General features: G+C 42.9%; 1 protein-coding gene across 1 annotated transcript; it reads left to right on the top strand.

The window, feature by feature from the left end:
* The first annotated feature begins 4907 nt into the window (after positions 1–4907).
* Positions 4908–13873, top strand: TEFM (transcription elongation factor, mitochondrial). Its single transcript, XM_048491342.1, has 4 exons — positions 4908–5026; positions 7084–7553; positions 8824–8973; positions 13032–13873. Exons 1-4 carry the CDS (start codon positions 4990–4992, stop codon positions 13464–13466), a joined length of 1092 nt encoding a protein of 363 aa, XP_048347299.1. The 5' UTR covers positions 4908–4989; the 3' UTR covers positions 13467–13873.
* The last annotated feature ends 593 nt before the right edge of the window (positions 13874–14466 follow it).

Raw genomic sequence — 14466 nt, 5'->3', positions numbered from 1 at the left:
TGTTAGCCAGTGATCTGTTTTCCACCAGCTTACTCTGACAAAGGTCCTGCCTGCATGTGGGGCATGAGGCCTTTGCCCCCTTCTTCTTGCAGTACTGCGTGATGCATTGTTTGCAGAAACTATGGGAGCACTTTTAAGGGATACAGGATGCTTAAAATATTCCAGACAAAAGCAGCAGGTCAGCTCATGTTGCAGATTTTCTAAAGGATCACTAGCAGCAGCCATAGCCTCGGAGAGGCAGAGACCTAACTCACTTTCAGTTTCTTTTATTTTGTTTTACAAATGTTTCTGTTTCTGTTTTGCAAATGTTCTTCTGGTCCATTAAGGCTGCCACAAAAGTAACTTGTATCTATTTAATAAGCAAATGAGCCTGTTTCTTATATCTACACACACACACATGCTCACTTCTCAACCACAGGTTTCTGTGCCAACTGACTTTAAAAGTTGTTTTCAGGCTACTCAGCACTGGTTGCTGTCCAAGGTTTTTTGCTATGCTTCTCAACAGAAGAAGAGTTTGGATTTATATCCCACCTTCTCTCCTGTAAAGAGACTCAAAGGAGGTTACCAACTCCTTTCCCTTCCTCTCCCCACATCTTGTGAGGCGGGTGGGGCTGAGAGAGTTCTGGGAGAACTATGACTAGCCCAAGATCACCCAACAAGTTTCATGTGTATGAGCGGGGAAACAAATCAACTTCCCCAACTAAGAGTCTACTGCTCATGTGGAGAAACGGGGAATCAAATCCAGGTCTCCAAATCAGAGCCCTCCGCTCTTAACCACTACAGCATGCCGGCGCTCCAGGCAGCAACCAAAAGTACTTGGATAAGGATAAGATCTTCAGGTGTTCTCTCCAGCCCTCCAGAAATTTCTTCTGAGGCTCAGAGCAAGGAGTATCAAACCATTTCCGCAGCAGTGGATGCCAGAGGCACTGGAGGTCCTCTGCCACAATCCCCTCTCCCATCTGAAAGGGACTAATTGTAGGGGTGAGCCCCGCGAACCCAGCAGAGCCTCAGAGAGCGCGGGAATGCCCGTGCCATCTGTGCCCTTCTGGGCGCACACGCTCACCTGTCACAAGACCCCCATGAGTCATAGGTCATGAGATGCCTGACTCACTGTCACAAGATGTCCCGGACAAAGGGGTGCATACCCCCAGGTATGGATTAGGCCCGGACAGGAACGTTTCCTCTCTCACGTACGCAGCCCCATGAGTCATGTACTGTACAATATTCTCCCGCCTCCCGACCCCGCCTCTTGGAAAACCCTAATAAAAGGTGCCAGGGACCAGACTACGGCGGAGTTGCCAGATCCACGGATCACGCTTCCTGCCGCTGGCTTCTCTCCACCGGATGATATCGCTGCGTCTCGCCTCTTCCTTGCGACCCTTGCGGGCCGACTTCACTAATGTTTTGAGATGCCAAAAGGGCTGGAGCTTCCTCACCGTGGTGCATGTCCTGCTGCTTCAGCTTCAGGTTCTGCTGTTTACCTGCAGTCGGAAAGACAGGAAGGTATTTCCACAGTGACTGTTGCCGTATAAAGTAGCTGGTGTGGGTTCAGTCACTTCCAACTCATGGAGACCCTATAAAACAGTGTCCTCCAAAATGTCCTTTTGTTAACAGCCTTGATCAGGTCTTGCAAACTGAGGGCTGTGGCTTCCCTTATTTCTATTTATTTACATTTGTTCCCCGCCCTTTACTATGGTCTCAGGGTAGGTTGCAATAAAAACCATGCGACAGTCAAGTCACAACAATAAAAATTCAACCACAGTAAAATCTGAAGTTGATTGGATCCATCTCATGTTGGGTCTTTTCTTGCTGCCTTCAACTTTTCCAGCGACTCTTGTCTTCTCATAATGTAACCAAGGTATGGCAGCCTTGATTTAATCAGTTTAGTTTCTGTGGAGAATTCAGGTTACATTTGGGGTCAGGACTATCAGTTGTGTGGTAAAACTGACAGCTACTCATAAGGAACAATGGAGAAAGCCTGTTCTTTTATCATCACACTAGGCCAGTGGTTCGCAACCTTCCTAATGCCGTGACCCTTTAATACAGTTCCTCATGTTGTGGTGACCCCCAATCATAAAATTGGTATATATAAAATATAAAAAGACCATTTTCTGATGGTCTTAGGCGACCCCTGTGAAAGGGTTGTTCGACCCCCAAAGGGTTTGCAATCTGCAGGTTGAGAACCACTGCACTAAGCCAAAAGATGTAAAGAAAAAGTTATCTTACATAGGAAAAATAGGAATTTAGTCTTTAAAATCCACCATGCGCATGCTTCCTGGGTTAAGATTGGAGAAATACATTATTCTGTATAATTGGCCACATATTGCAAGTTGTGTTGGGGTTGCGGCTGCGAGAGCACAGCTTACAGCAATCGTGCAGAGTAGCCCAGTATTGTTATCCACATATTGCAATGGGTGGGGGAGATGTGAATCAAGCAGCGGGACATGTGAGTATTTATTCATTTACACCCTCATGGGAGATCCAGAGCAGCTTACATCAATCATTCTCTGCTTAATCATCACAGCAACTCTGTGAGAAAGGCTGGGTTGAGAGTATGTTACTTGCTCAAGGTCACACAGCAAGCTTCCATGGTGGAGTCGGGATTTAAACCTGGGATTTAAATCCTCATCTGAAACAGTGTAACCAGTACACCACACTGGTTCTTCATATTATGGTCTAGTGCAGTGTTTCCCAACATTTTTGACGTCACGGTACCCTTGACCTCACTCTTCATATCTCATGGTACCCCTGCCATCCCCCCACCTTCCCCTCCCAGTGTCCCTGCCTGCCACCCCTACCCCCCCTCCCACCTTCTCCTCCCGGGGTAAAGGGAAGCACTGTGGGGCGGGAAGTGGCTGCTGACCTTGCGACAGGTCCTACCCCCTGGGCCAATTCCATGTCCTTGCTGGCACCGGCAGAAGACACCGCAAAAGTGAGGGGGGCTGGTAGTGTTGCCGCGGTACCCCTGGGACATGCTCATGGCACCCCAGGGTACCACGGAACCCTGGTTGGGAATTACTGCTCTAGTGCTGCAAGTTCCAGGTTAGGAAATACCTGGAGATTTTGGGGGTGGAAGCTGAGGAGAGCAGGGGTTGGGGAAAGGTGAGAGTTCAATGGGGTATAATGCCATAGAGCCCACCTTCCAAAGTGGCTATTTTCTCCAGAGGAATTGGTTTCGGTTGTCTGGAGGTGGCTTGTAATAGCAGGAGATCTCCAGAAACCGCCTGGAGGTTGGCCAGCCTGTTATGATCTCAGCATCAAAAGATGAGGTGGACAATAGTTTCCAATAACTCTCGGAAAAACGTTTTAGAAACTGCACTGCCTTAGTCTTTACTGGCAAAATATATCATAGATGTAAATTGTAACTGCAACAGGACACATTTGTATATGTTTCCAAGGTGCTGACAAGCCAACAGTCAATTGAATAGGACACACAGACATTTAAAGGAATTGATTTAACTAACAGTGCTCATGTGTCTAAATCATGTCAAATTCTCATGGTCTGTGTTGAAAAGATAACACCATGCATGCCCATACACACTGCAGCACAGGTAAACCAGGTTAAGATGCCAACTCTGGTGTCGTTCAAGCCAAGATGCCAAGCCAAAGGCAGCCCTGTTGAATGAAAATGCATTCATTTATTCAACATACATATACAAATGAAATTAATATAAACTTAATATAAAACTGTATGCCTAATTTAACTCTAGACATGCATGTTATTTCAGTTATGATGCGGACAAGTGACACAATGGGCAGGACGGGAATGGATATTTACTTTTTTATTGTTTACATTTTCTTAGAAGATGAAAATAAATGGCTTCAAAAAGAAGATCAGAGCCAGCGTGGTGCAGCGGGTAAGAGCAGGTGGACTCTAATATGGAGAACCGGGTTTGATTCCCTACTCCTCCACACGAGCGGTGGACTTGTATCTGGTGAACAGGATTTGTTTCCCCATTCCTCCACATGAAGCCTGCTGGGTGACCTTGGGCCAGTCACAGTTCTCTCAGAACTCTCTCAGCCCCACCTACTTCACAAGGTGTTGTTGTGTAGAGAGGAAGGGAAAGGAATTTGTAAGTCCCTTTGAATCTCCTCACAGGAGAGGAAAGGGGAGGATAAATCCAAACTCTTTTTTTTCTTTCTGGAACTTGATGAGGGGCAGGCGGATGGGTTGATGGGGAAGGAAGACGAAAAGGAAAGAAGTGACCACCTTAAATGGTGGGGGAGAGAAAGTGAGGAGGGGGAGGTCAGTATTGTCTGCTGCTCATTCAGTGTTCAAGTCCTGTGCTGAGTCTGGGTTTAGATCCAAAACTATTCTAAACTCTTCTCTCTCTCTCTCTCTCTCTCTCTCTCTCTCTCTCTCTCTCTCTCTCTCAGGCCTATTAATGAAAGAGTTTGATTCGACTAAAGTTTACTTATTTTTAGGGGAAAAGCTCTCTAGAGTCAGACAGAAGTAAAAGATGTTGCTGCAGTGAAAGTTCTGTCAGGGATGACACGTAATCGATTAATATATATTTTTGGTTTTCGATGAGGGTTATAAAATGGGTGATCTTTAAATAATTAAAATGTATTTTAATATAATTATATACGTGATGTTTATTAAACATTGTTATTGTATCAATAAAATATTATTTTTGATTTTTTTATATTATTGTTATATGTTTGTCCGATCATTAGGTTGATTTTGATGATTACTTTTATGGGAAAAGGAGATATTTTTTATTATATGATGGAGATGAAAGTCTAAATGACTTTATTTTTAATTATTATTGACTTTGGGGTGTTTATTCACGAAATCAAGACCTAACAGGTTCCCATCCCCCAAACTAAAAACAGGACAAGTCCTTGCCTGAAGTCCACCGGAGGGCCCTCTCGTTCATTCACGGCGGAACTATTCTTCCAAGCTCCAGGGGCCGGAATCTTCCTTTCGAGGACGCGCAAAGGACACACGGGGGACCGCAAAAGGTGTTGCGCCGCAAAAGGGCGAAGATGAGCTTCAAAGGGCTTGTCAGTCTAATGCAAAGCGGTAGGAGTGTTGTTTTGGTGTTTTTTTTTTTTAACTTCGGTGCGAGGGAAGGGTTTTTGTTTCTTCTTCCCTTTCGTTAGTTGCAGAGAGACGTGCATTTATGGCGGTGCAGTAATGGCACGAAGTTGGCGCCGTCTTGTTAAGAGGCGAAAGAAAAGGGGATGGGGTTAAAGATGGGCGGGTGTTCAGCAGACGCTGTAACGCAGAAATGTGGGTTTCAGCATGTCTTTTAAAGAAGGCATTACCCGGGAAGCTGACCTTGGGACTAATTGACTCTGTCCCACTTAAGAGAAACTGGTTTGACTGGAAATTACAGGTCTTTCAGGATGGTCTATCGGCTTGGGTGGTCTTTCCTAGCTCCTACACATGAAGCCTGCTGGGGTGACCTTGGGCCTGTCACAGTTCTCTGAGGACTCTCTCAGACCCCTGCCACACATGCAGAATAATGCATTTTCAATCCACTGTCACAATTGTTTGCAAGCAGATTTTGCTATTCCACACAGTAAAATCCAGCTGCAAAGTGCATTTAAAGTGCATTATTCTGTATTTGCGGAAGGAGCCCCAGCCCCGTCTACCTCTCAAGGTGTCCATTGTGGGGAGAGGAAGGGAAAGGACTTTGTAAGCCTCTCCTTATAGGAGAGAAATGCGGGGTATAAATCCAAATTCCGCCTCCTCCTTTTTCTTCTCCTTCTCTTCTTTCTAGATGGACAGAGGACCTTATTCAGAGACAAGGTGCTGTGTGCAACTAAGAACATGTCTTGTAGTAACCCAAATAACAAATGAGAACACGTGCTCTGCTTTAGAAGGTGGCTGAAAAGCTCCACCTCTCTTTGGCCAGGGGAGATGTGGGTTCCACATGTTGGCTGCACATCATCCGTGTTGTCTCAGCCCAGTATCAAGGTGATGGACAGTCAGGCAGTGAGATCATCAGCTACATGTGATTCCCAGAAGTGTGAAAAAATCCCTGCTGTAGATTGAACTGGGATCTGAACAAGAAACAGGGTGGTATAGGTAGCTACAGACTCTGTTGCTTGTTCAGATCCCAGTTTATCTAGGGCAGGGATTTTCATACTTCTGGGGAACTTGGGGGAGGTGAGTGTTCCAAAGAAGTTTACTGGTAGCTCTCCAGTAATAAGATCAGTCAATGTTGGTGGACAAGCTTCCCTTAAAAGCATATTGCCTTCCATCACTGACCTTCAACAGCACTTTCAGCTGCCAGGAAATTATTAGATGCACTTTTTGACATACTCCGGGCTTCCTTGACATACTCCTGGTCTGAACCAACAGGGCTGGCCTGCTCTCTTTGTGAACTGAGCAAATACCTTTGAATATGTCTCAACATCTTCTATGATGTTCCAAGGCAAAAAAAATTGCAGTTCTTGGTACCCCGGTTATTTTGAAAAGGTAATTGTGTCAGTCAAAGGATTTCCCTCCCATGCAGCTGCAATACAGGCCTATGGGTACAGCAGGCCCAAGGCATTTGTTCTGTGTATAATACACCTGATTTCCTAACTAAAGCCAGAATAATATTTCACATTTATTATTTTCCCATGTTTTAAAATTGTTTCATGGACCCTGTTGTCAAGATTAGCATTAATTTCCAAACACATCTCTTATCATGAGATTACCTGCTGCTGATTATTGTTTGATAGGGTAGTATTTATAGGATAGTCATTGTTACTTCAGGCAAACAAAAGGGCAGATAGCAGAAGAGGCCTTCTCAGATCCCAGCGTGAATCATGTTCTTGCCATTGCTATTATTACCTTGAGCAGCAGGGTTGGTAAGTGTAGCTTTTTATCTTCATAGTACAGTGATGGAACAGGATTAATATGCTAAATTACTGTTTAAAAGGATGTAGCAAAATAAAAAATTAACAGACACTGTGAAAGATTCTGAGAGTGGCCTAAAAGAATTCCTGACACTAAACTTTTATGCTTGTTCTTTGATCATTTGCTATGTGAACCGATTTTGTGGGATTCAGTGGCTGTCTTAACTGTTTCTGTTACTGACATCAGTGGAATAACTGCATGTGTCTGACATCTGATTTTTTTTCCAGGTAGGAGAGGGTTTCTCCAGTTGCCTTTATGCTCACCTCGACTGCAACCATTGTATGTTCTGTGGTGTCCAAAGTCCACATCTGTTTTACGGCAGGACTCTGATGATTCTTCATCTGTTCCTGAGGACTTAAGGGAACCCAAACCATCCATAGATGATTTGTATACTTCTGAGCAAAAATCTGCAGTTCTACAGCGACTCAATTTGGCAACTGTGGAAGAACTTTCGGCTGTGAAACTCATGCGAGGAAGAAAGTCCATCAACATACTAGAGTACAGAAAGAAGCATGGGCCATTTCAGGATTTACAGAGTTTATTGGAAGTACCTCTGTTTCAGTATAAAACAGCTGTTAAAGTGTGTGACTTTATTCTTAACCCCCTTGCAAAAGAAGAAAGGAAAGAGAGGAAGACACACAATGCATCATTGATAATGAAATGTATCAAGCCAGAAATCGAGAGCAAGAAGTTGAAGGTATTATTTAAGATCAGGGCCATTTTCATGGAGCTGATATTAAAGTTGCAGTCCTTTACATGTGTCCAAAAAAGACTTGCTGAAATGGAAATAGGATTACGCTGTATAGCCACTCACATGGTCAGGAGTTCGAACCCCCTGTGGGTCAGGTATCCTGGCAGCTGGCTCATGGTCAACTCAGCCATCCATCCATTCCTTGGTTGGTAAATGAGTACCTAGCACATAGCTAGGGGGTAAAGAATAGCCGAAGAAAGCAATGGCAAACTACCCCACAAAAATGCTTGCCTATGAAATCCCTGCTCACAGTGGTCCCCCAGGGTCGAACACGACTGAAGGAGAAACTTTACCTTTATATCGCTTTTAATGCATTATTAATTAGATCAATCTATCCAGCAAGATTGTATGCACTAGTGGCATTCAAAGAGAACAGGTGTACACAATGTACTTTACAATGTGATCATTAGACCTCCAATGCTGTATCAAAGACGGTTTTTGAAACTATCTGTGTTTTCAAAAGCAGCATGCTACACATGGGGTGGCTGCTGTTTGAAAAAAAGAAGAAGAAGAGAGCCAGTGTAGTGTAGTGATTAAGAGTGGTGGGTTCTTATCTGAAGAACTGGGTTTGATTCCCCACTCTTCCACACGAGCAACTTACTTTTATCTGGTGAACTGGATTTGTTTCCCCGCTCCTACACATGAAGCCTGCTGGGTGACCTTGGGCTAGTCAGATTTCTCTCAGAACGTTCTCAGCCCCATCTACCTCAGCAGGTGTCTGTTGTGGGGAGAGGAAGGGAAGGGAGTTTGTAAGCCGCCTTGAGTCTCCTTATAGGAGGGAAAAGCGGGGTATAAATCCAAACCCTTATATCCCAGCCAATTTATATTTTTATGAGAAGCATCATATCTAGTGTTGGCCTATTCTATCTAGAGAGCTGGAGTAGATGCCTGCAAATGTCTGTGTAAGTAGGTCTTGCTTGTACAAGTGATGCAACCTTTTTCATAGTAGACCAATCATGCTAGTGGAGCTCTTCTTACATAGCCTCTCAGTGTGTAAACCCCACTTCACTTTAGAGGTCAAATGCTAAGAGTTGGGAAGAGGTATATGCTTCTGTCCTGTCCCAGGTATAAATATACATCTGAGTCTGTAATCTAGATTACGTCTACTTGAGTTTTGTGCCTTTAATTTCTGGGGAAGTTTCTTAACTGGGAGCAAATAGGATGGAGTTCTTATTTTTTTAAACACATACTGAACTTGTCCTATAATCTCTTTCAGAGTGCCAATGATATTGTATCCGTTGTTTTCGGCACACGCAAAATTGCATGGGCTCATGTTAACAGACACTTAACGATTCACGACTGGCAACAGCAGGAGTGTACAATGTTTATGAAAGGAACCTATGTGCCTTCGGTTTATCTGGAAGAGGTAAGCTGCATATTGATGGGAAGCAGCATATGTTCGGAAAGAGCATCCATTCCGGGAAGAGTATGTGTAGAGGATGAGTGACCTACTCTCCTCAAACGTGGGTCAGGATTTTGAACATTCACACAGCTCAAACAAAAAAAAAGGACTGTTTCTTTAAAACAAGTTCTTAAAGTTTATTGAACTCAGCTCCATTCAACAAACGATAGTCAGATGGCATACTATGCATACAATCAATTGAATAAAAGCAAACAGAGACAAAATCGCTGAACCTACTAAAATCAAAATGTAAAATTTCTCCATTGCTTAGCAGGTAAAAGAAAAGGTGAAGCAGCTCTCATACTTCAATAGACAGCCTCTAGCCAGCGTGAGGTAGCATTGCATATTAGGAGTGAAAAGGGAGGGGGGAAGCAAGGAAAAAAAGTTGCCTTTGTTACACTATGAAAAAGCAGATATAGGGGAATTGCATATCAGGTGGCCCTAGTGGGCCAATCACAATTCAGTGCCAATTAACTAAAGCAGGTGATGTAAGTCTTCATTCTTATCAGGTGTTGTGGCTGAAAGTTTATTGAAGTTGAACTCGGTTAGCAAAGGCACTTCGTGCGAGCTGGGCCGAGACCTTCTAATTAAAGCGTTACTCCAGTACCGCAGGATGGGAAAGCTGAGTGGGGAAGCCCAAAGGAATAGGCAGTGATTATTTTTCAGGGCGAATTTAATCTTTGGATGCACAACAAAGGAGCAGTGAAGTTGAACTACTCTAAAGTTCATCATCAACGGTTACTGTTAGAAACTACAGACAAAATGGCTACGGTTAAGCTAACATAGGCACTCTCTCTACAGTATGGTTCTTCATCATCAGGAGCAGCAGTGGCGTAGTGGTTAAGAGCAGGTGTGCTCTAATCTGGAGGAACCGGGTTTGATTCCCTGGTCTGCCACCTGAGCTGTGGAGCCTTATCTGAGGAATTCAGATTAGCCTGCGCACTCCAACACACGCCAGCTGGGTGACCTTGGGCTAGTCACAGTTCTTCTGAGGTCTCTCAGCCCCAGGTTGTTTGTTGTGAGGGGGGAAGGGAAAAGAGTTTGTAAGCCCCCTTGATACTCCTTACAGGAGAGAAAGGGGAGATATAAATCCAACTCTTCATCATAATCATCTGCAAGGTCTGTGAACTTCATCTAAAACAATAGGATTCTACCAGTAAACTTTACACGATTGTCCTTTCTTTGAAACTGATATGAAGGTTGGAGGAAAATGAAAGGGATGTTAGTTTCTTTTAGGGTTCGGTTGAAACAAAGTCCACCTACAGTTAGGCTTTTAAAGATGGTGCAATGGTTTAAAATGTGTGTGTTACTTAAAATTCGAGGTAAGTTGTAGAAGGAAGGGGAGTGAAAGGGGGATGAGAGAGTGAGTTGATTGGTTGACACTTGAGAAAGGCAGTGAAGGTTTTGGGGTTAGAGAAAGAGGGAGAGAGTCAATCAGTTGGAGAAAAGACAGCAAGAAGGAACTGAACAGTGGTGGATTCTGCATAGCAAATGTATAACAGGCTGTAGTTATAAAGGAACCCATCTTCCATTTTCCCGTTCACATGCGTGCCGTGCATTGGAGTCCACGGAAACAATCTGTGTCGCTTTCACACCTTCGCATGGAGGCGCTTCTTTTTAAAAAATTTCCTGCAACACATTCATATCTGCTCAGGCATACAGAAATGTACCCCTGTAGCCATGTCGATTGTCCAACTATACGATTGGCTGCATCTGCGTAGCTGCGCACGTGCAACATGCAATTTTTTTTTTTTAAAAAAGGGACCTCCCTGCAATGGCAGGGCAATAATGAATGTATTGCTGCGGCAGGCGGATTCTCCCTGACCGTGGATGGCGTGGTGGAAGGGAGAGAAAGAAAGAGCCTCCTGCCAGGTTGTTTGCACAGGGGCAGCTCCAGCCTGAGATTTTGCAAACTAATTGCTGGTTTAGTGATTTTCAAAAATCCCAGGTTGAGGGAAATAGAAAAGGGACAGGACTGGTGCAAAATCTCCTCCCAAACGGTTTGTATTGCACTCTACTCCCTTATATTCGAATCCAAATCCAAATCATTTATTTATGGTCAACGACCAGAACAACAAGACAAAAATACACAATTCAGCAACAATAAAACACAGGTCAGAGATAGTACAGAGTCTATATTGCAGACAGAGAGGATGTTTGCGAGAATTAAATAATTTATATAAATTTTTTTCCAGTGACTTACGTTTGAAATCCCGTTACGCCTAAATTGCGATACAGTAAGTAAAAATAGAATGATTGGAGCAGAGATAAAAATTTAAGTATAAAAGGCTTATACAATATTGCTAAAAAGGAAGCCTATAAGGACTGACTAAAAGGCTGGACTTCCGGCCATGTCATCTAAAAATTGAGCTCATCTAATCTTCCCTTCCCTTGACAATTCGGCCACAGGATATCTCTTTTTATATTTACAGATGAGTGCGCAGAAACAGGCCGTTTCCCGTGTGATTTTCTGGTTTGTGCCCGACAACGTATAGTCCAGTTAATCTTTGTGATTTAGGCTGGTTAAGCCAGACAGGGCAGGACTAAGAATTTCCTTTCGGGGCTGTTTGTACGTGGGGCATCTAAAAAACATATGATCAATGGTGTCAAATTCACCTAGGGGGGCAGGGGCAAAGCCTTTTTTCTTAAGGAACTTTCTTATATTTTCCCTCTAGCAGTAAGGAGGGAAGAGAGTTGCATCTGGCCAATGTAAAAGCTCTTCTCGTGTTGCAGTTTTCTAAAAAGAACAGATATGGTGCTGTACTAACTTGCCATCTCAAATGTTCCAGTTCAAGGAATTTAGGGCACTTCTGTAAGTTTGTTTGTCTCCCTATGTCAGCTACTTTTTGTTTGACTAGTATACGGGCCCCTTCAGCTCCTATGGCTATGAGAGTTTCTACTGAGAATCCCATCTGCTGTATGGAAGTTTGAACTGACTTTTGCCAGCTGGACAGAAAATTATCCTGGACCATCAGGGGGAGAACACCCTTATATTTGCCCTGCGTGGAATCCACCAGAGAAGAGCATGATGATAAGAGCCTGGAAAGCATATGTCTGGCTAAAATCCATTCTAGGGTTATATAAGGACAAAACTGCCCAAGGAAGTAGGTTGAATACACAAAGAAGACAGTGGGGGAACAGAAATGGAGTCAAATCCTAATATGGTCACAAAGATATAAAGGAGTGAGAGAGTAGATTTATGTGAAGTGAAAATCACCTAAACCAGAAGTTCTTTCCTCAAATTGTTTTACTCAGTGCAGACACAAATGACTACTTGTAATAATTAAGCTAAAGAAAATATATCAATAACAATTTAATTTGTTCAGGTTAACCTGGAATCCTGCACCAGTAATTTAGGACGGTTTCTTCCTCAGGTCCACGACCTTCGAAACTGCTTTGGAGCTCAGACACAATACTTCAGGATACATTTTTTATAAAGGGAGTTTGTTATTAAATTCCTGGTGGCTACAATATATCACTTGGAAAGGGAGATGTCAACAGTAGCTTGCATATATATTGATTCACAAAGAAAAAAGAGTGTGGTTATCACATATGGTTTTTAGTTTTTTCATACTGGAGAGACCCCACATGCAAAAGCTAAAACATCACTTATTGGCATTGAGAAGCCAAATCAGGTCTGGTTTTTGTGCATTTTTCTAGAAAGATCTCTTACCACAGAGTTTCCCCAGTGTGTATACTTTTATTGTATCCCTTGGGATATCATGAAATAGGCTATTAGGCACAGTTGAAGATTTCTGGTGGGTTAACTTGATGCCTGAACCAGAAAACTCAAATTTCCTCCCCTTTCTATGTGTGCAGCAAAATTAGATTGACAACTTGCTACCCTTGAAGGGTTCTCTGACACTTCCAAAAACATCAAAATCTTGTGTGTAGATGCCATCAAGTTTCCTCCAACTCTACTCTAAGATGCATTTGCTGCAGGTAACGACTTTTGCTGAATGAAACGTGATTCAGAAATATATATATTCATTCTGATTTTTTTAATGCATTATGTTTTTCAGATTTCTTCCGTGGTGTCTCAACTGCCCGAAGCAGATTTTTATGTTTTGGAAAAGAATGGACTTTCTGCTTTGAATACAAATCTATTTCCGGTGACGTTACATCTTCGTACAGTGGAAGCTATGCTTTATGCATTGTTACAGAAAACATTTGCCCAGGAAGGCCAGCACAAAGTGCTAAGTATGGCCCGAATTTTTGTAGGAAAACACTTTGGATTGATAGTGGGGGACTCCCGGACTAGTGGAATCGATCTTGTAAAACAGCTTCTCTTAGAATCTGTGACACTAGCTAATCCTCGGGTGAATTTTCCGAGAGATAGAGTGGTCAGTTACCAAAACCTGTTGTCCACAAACAAGTCAAGGCGAGATGAGGAACTATGTGATTCCTTGCTACAAGCAGTAGCTTTTTTTGAGCTTTTAGCACAGCACGACACTTGAATCTTTCTAGATTTCATTGACGAATTTCCGTTACAGCCAGGTCTGGTTTATGGCACCTGCAGAATTTGTTAATACACCTGATAATTTCTTGGTTTTTATACTGTATGAGTCTATTCTATCTATAACCCAATGAGCATACACCTCCACCAGTGACCATACTAGAAAACAAAGCTATAAAGAACTCATATAAAGGTTTACAAGGATAAAATAAAAATATGGTCATACTGCAGTGATACAGTTTATACAGTTCTATGAAAAGTTTGCCATTGCAGGTAGTATGACAGTTGTATGTCACTTTATTTAGTAGTGGTATGTGAAGCATGTCAAGTAAAAAAAAAACTTAGATCATATTTAAGATGCTAACATTGCTGCTGAATTATATAAAATGTATAGAAATGTGTGTCAAATTTGTTGGCAGTATTCGTTGGGTTTCATTTTTATCCCTACATTGCCGTCGACTTATCCAACCTATCCTCTCAACAACCTTGCAAAGTAGGCTAGGCTACGAATGAGCTTTACAGGTGAGATGCAATTTGAATACTCATAACTCCACCCCACAGGGCTAGCAGAAGTTCCACATGAAAAAAGTGCCTACAATCTTATGGTGCCTTGTTCTATCCAGAATGGGCATTGATATTCATTAATACTATGTATGTACACAGCAAACTTCTTTCTCAAACCACACTGGGTGATTCTGCACAGGTAAAATATAATGGGTTCAGGGGTGTGAAAAAAGCATTATGGGGGTGAAGTTCCCACAGAACTCACCCCGCAAATGCTTCTAAACCATTACGTTTGGCATAACCCTGGTTAAATGGAAGTTGCTAAATTTGTGACTTTTCCCCTTTAATCCAGGTTTCAGACACTTCCTGCTTGTGTGTGCGAAGTACAGCAAGCATGAAGCATTCTATTTCCCCTCCTTCCACCTACCATTATGATGGATTCTCCAGGTGGCTGCCATTTTGTGCCAGGCTTTTCTAGGTGGCTGCTATTTTGTGCC

Source organism: Sphaerodactylus townsendi, linkage group LG03 (assembly GCF_021028975.2).
Source record: "Sphaerodactylus townsendi isolate TG3544 linkage group LG03, MPM_Stown_v2.3, whole genome shotgun sequence".
In the NCBI taxonomy this organism is placed as follows: domain Eukaryota; kingdom Metazoa; phylum Chordata; class Lepidosauria; order Squamata; family Sphaerodactylidae; genus Sphaerodactylus; species Sphaerodactylus townsendi.
Note: the sequence above shows the minus strand (reverse complement) of the source record. Positions and strands in the feature narration are given on the sequence as shown.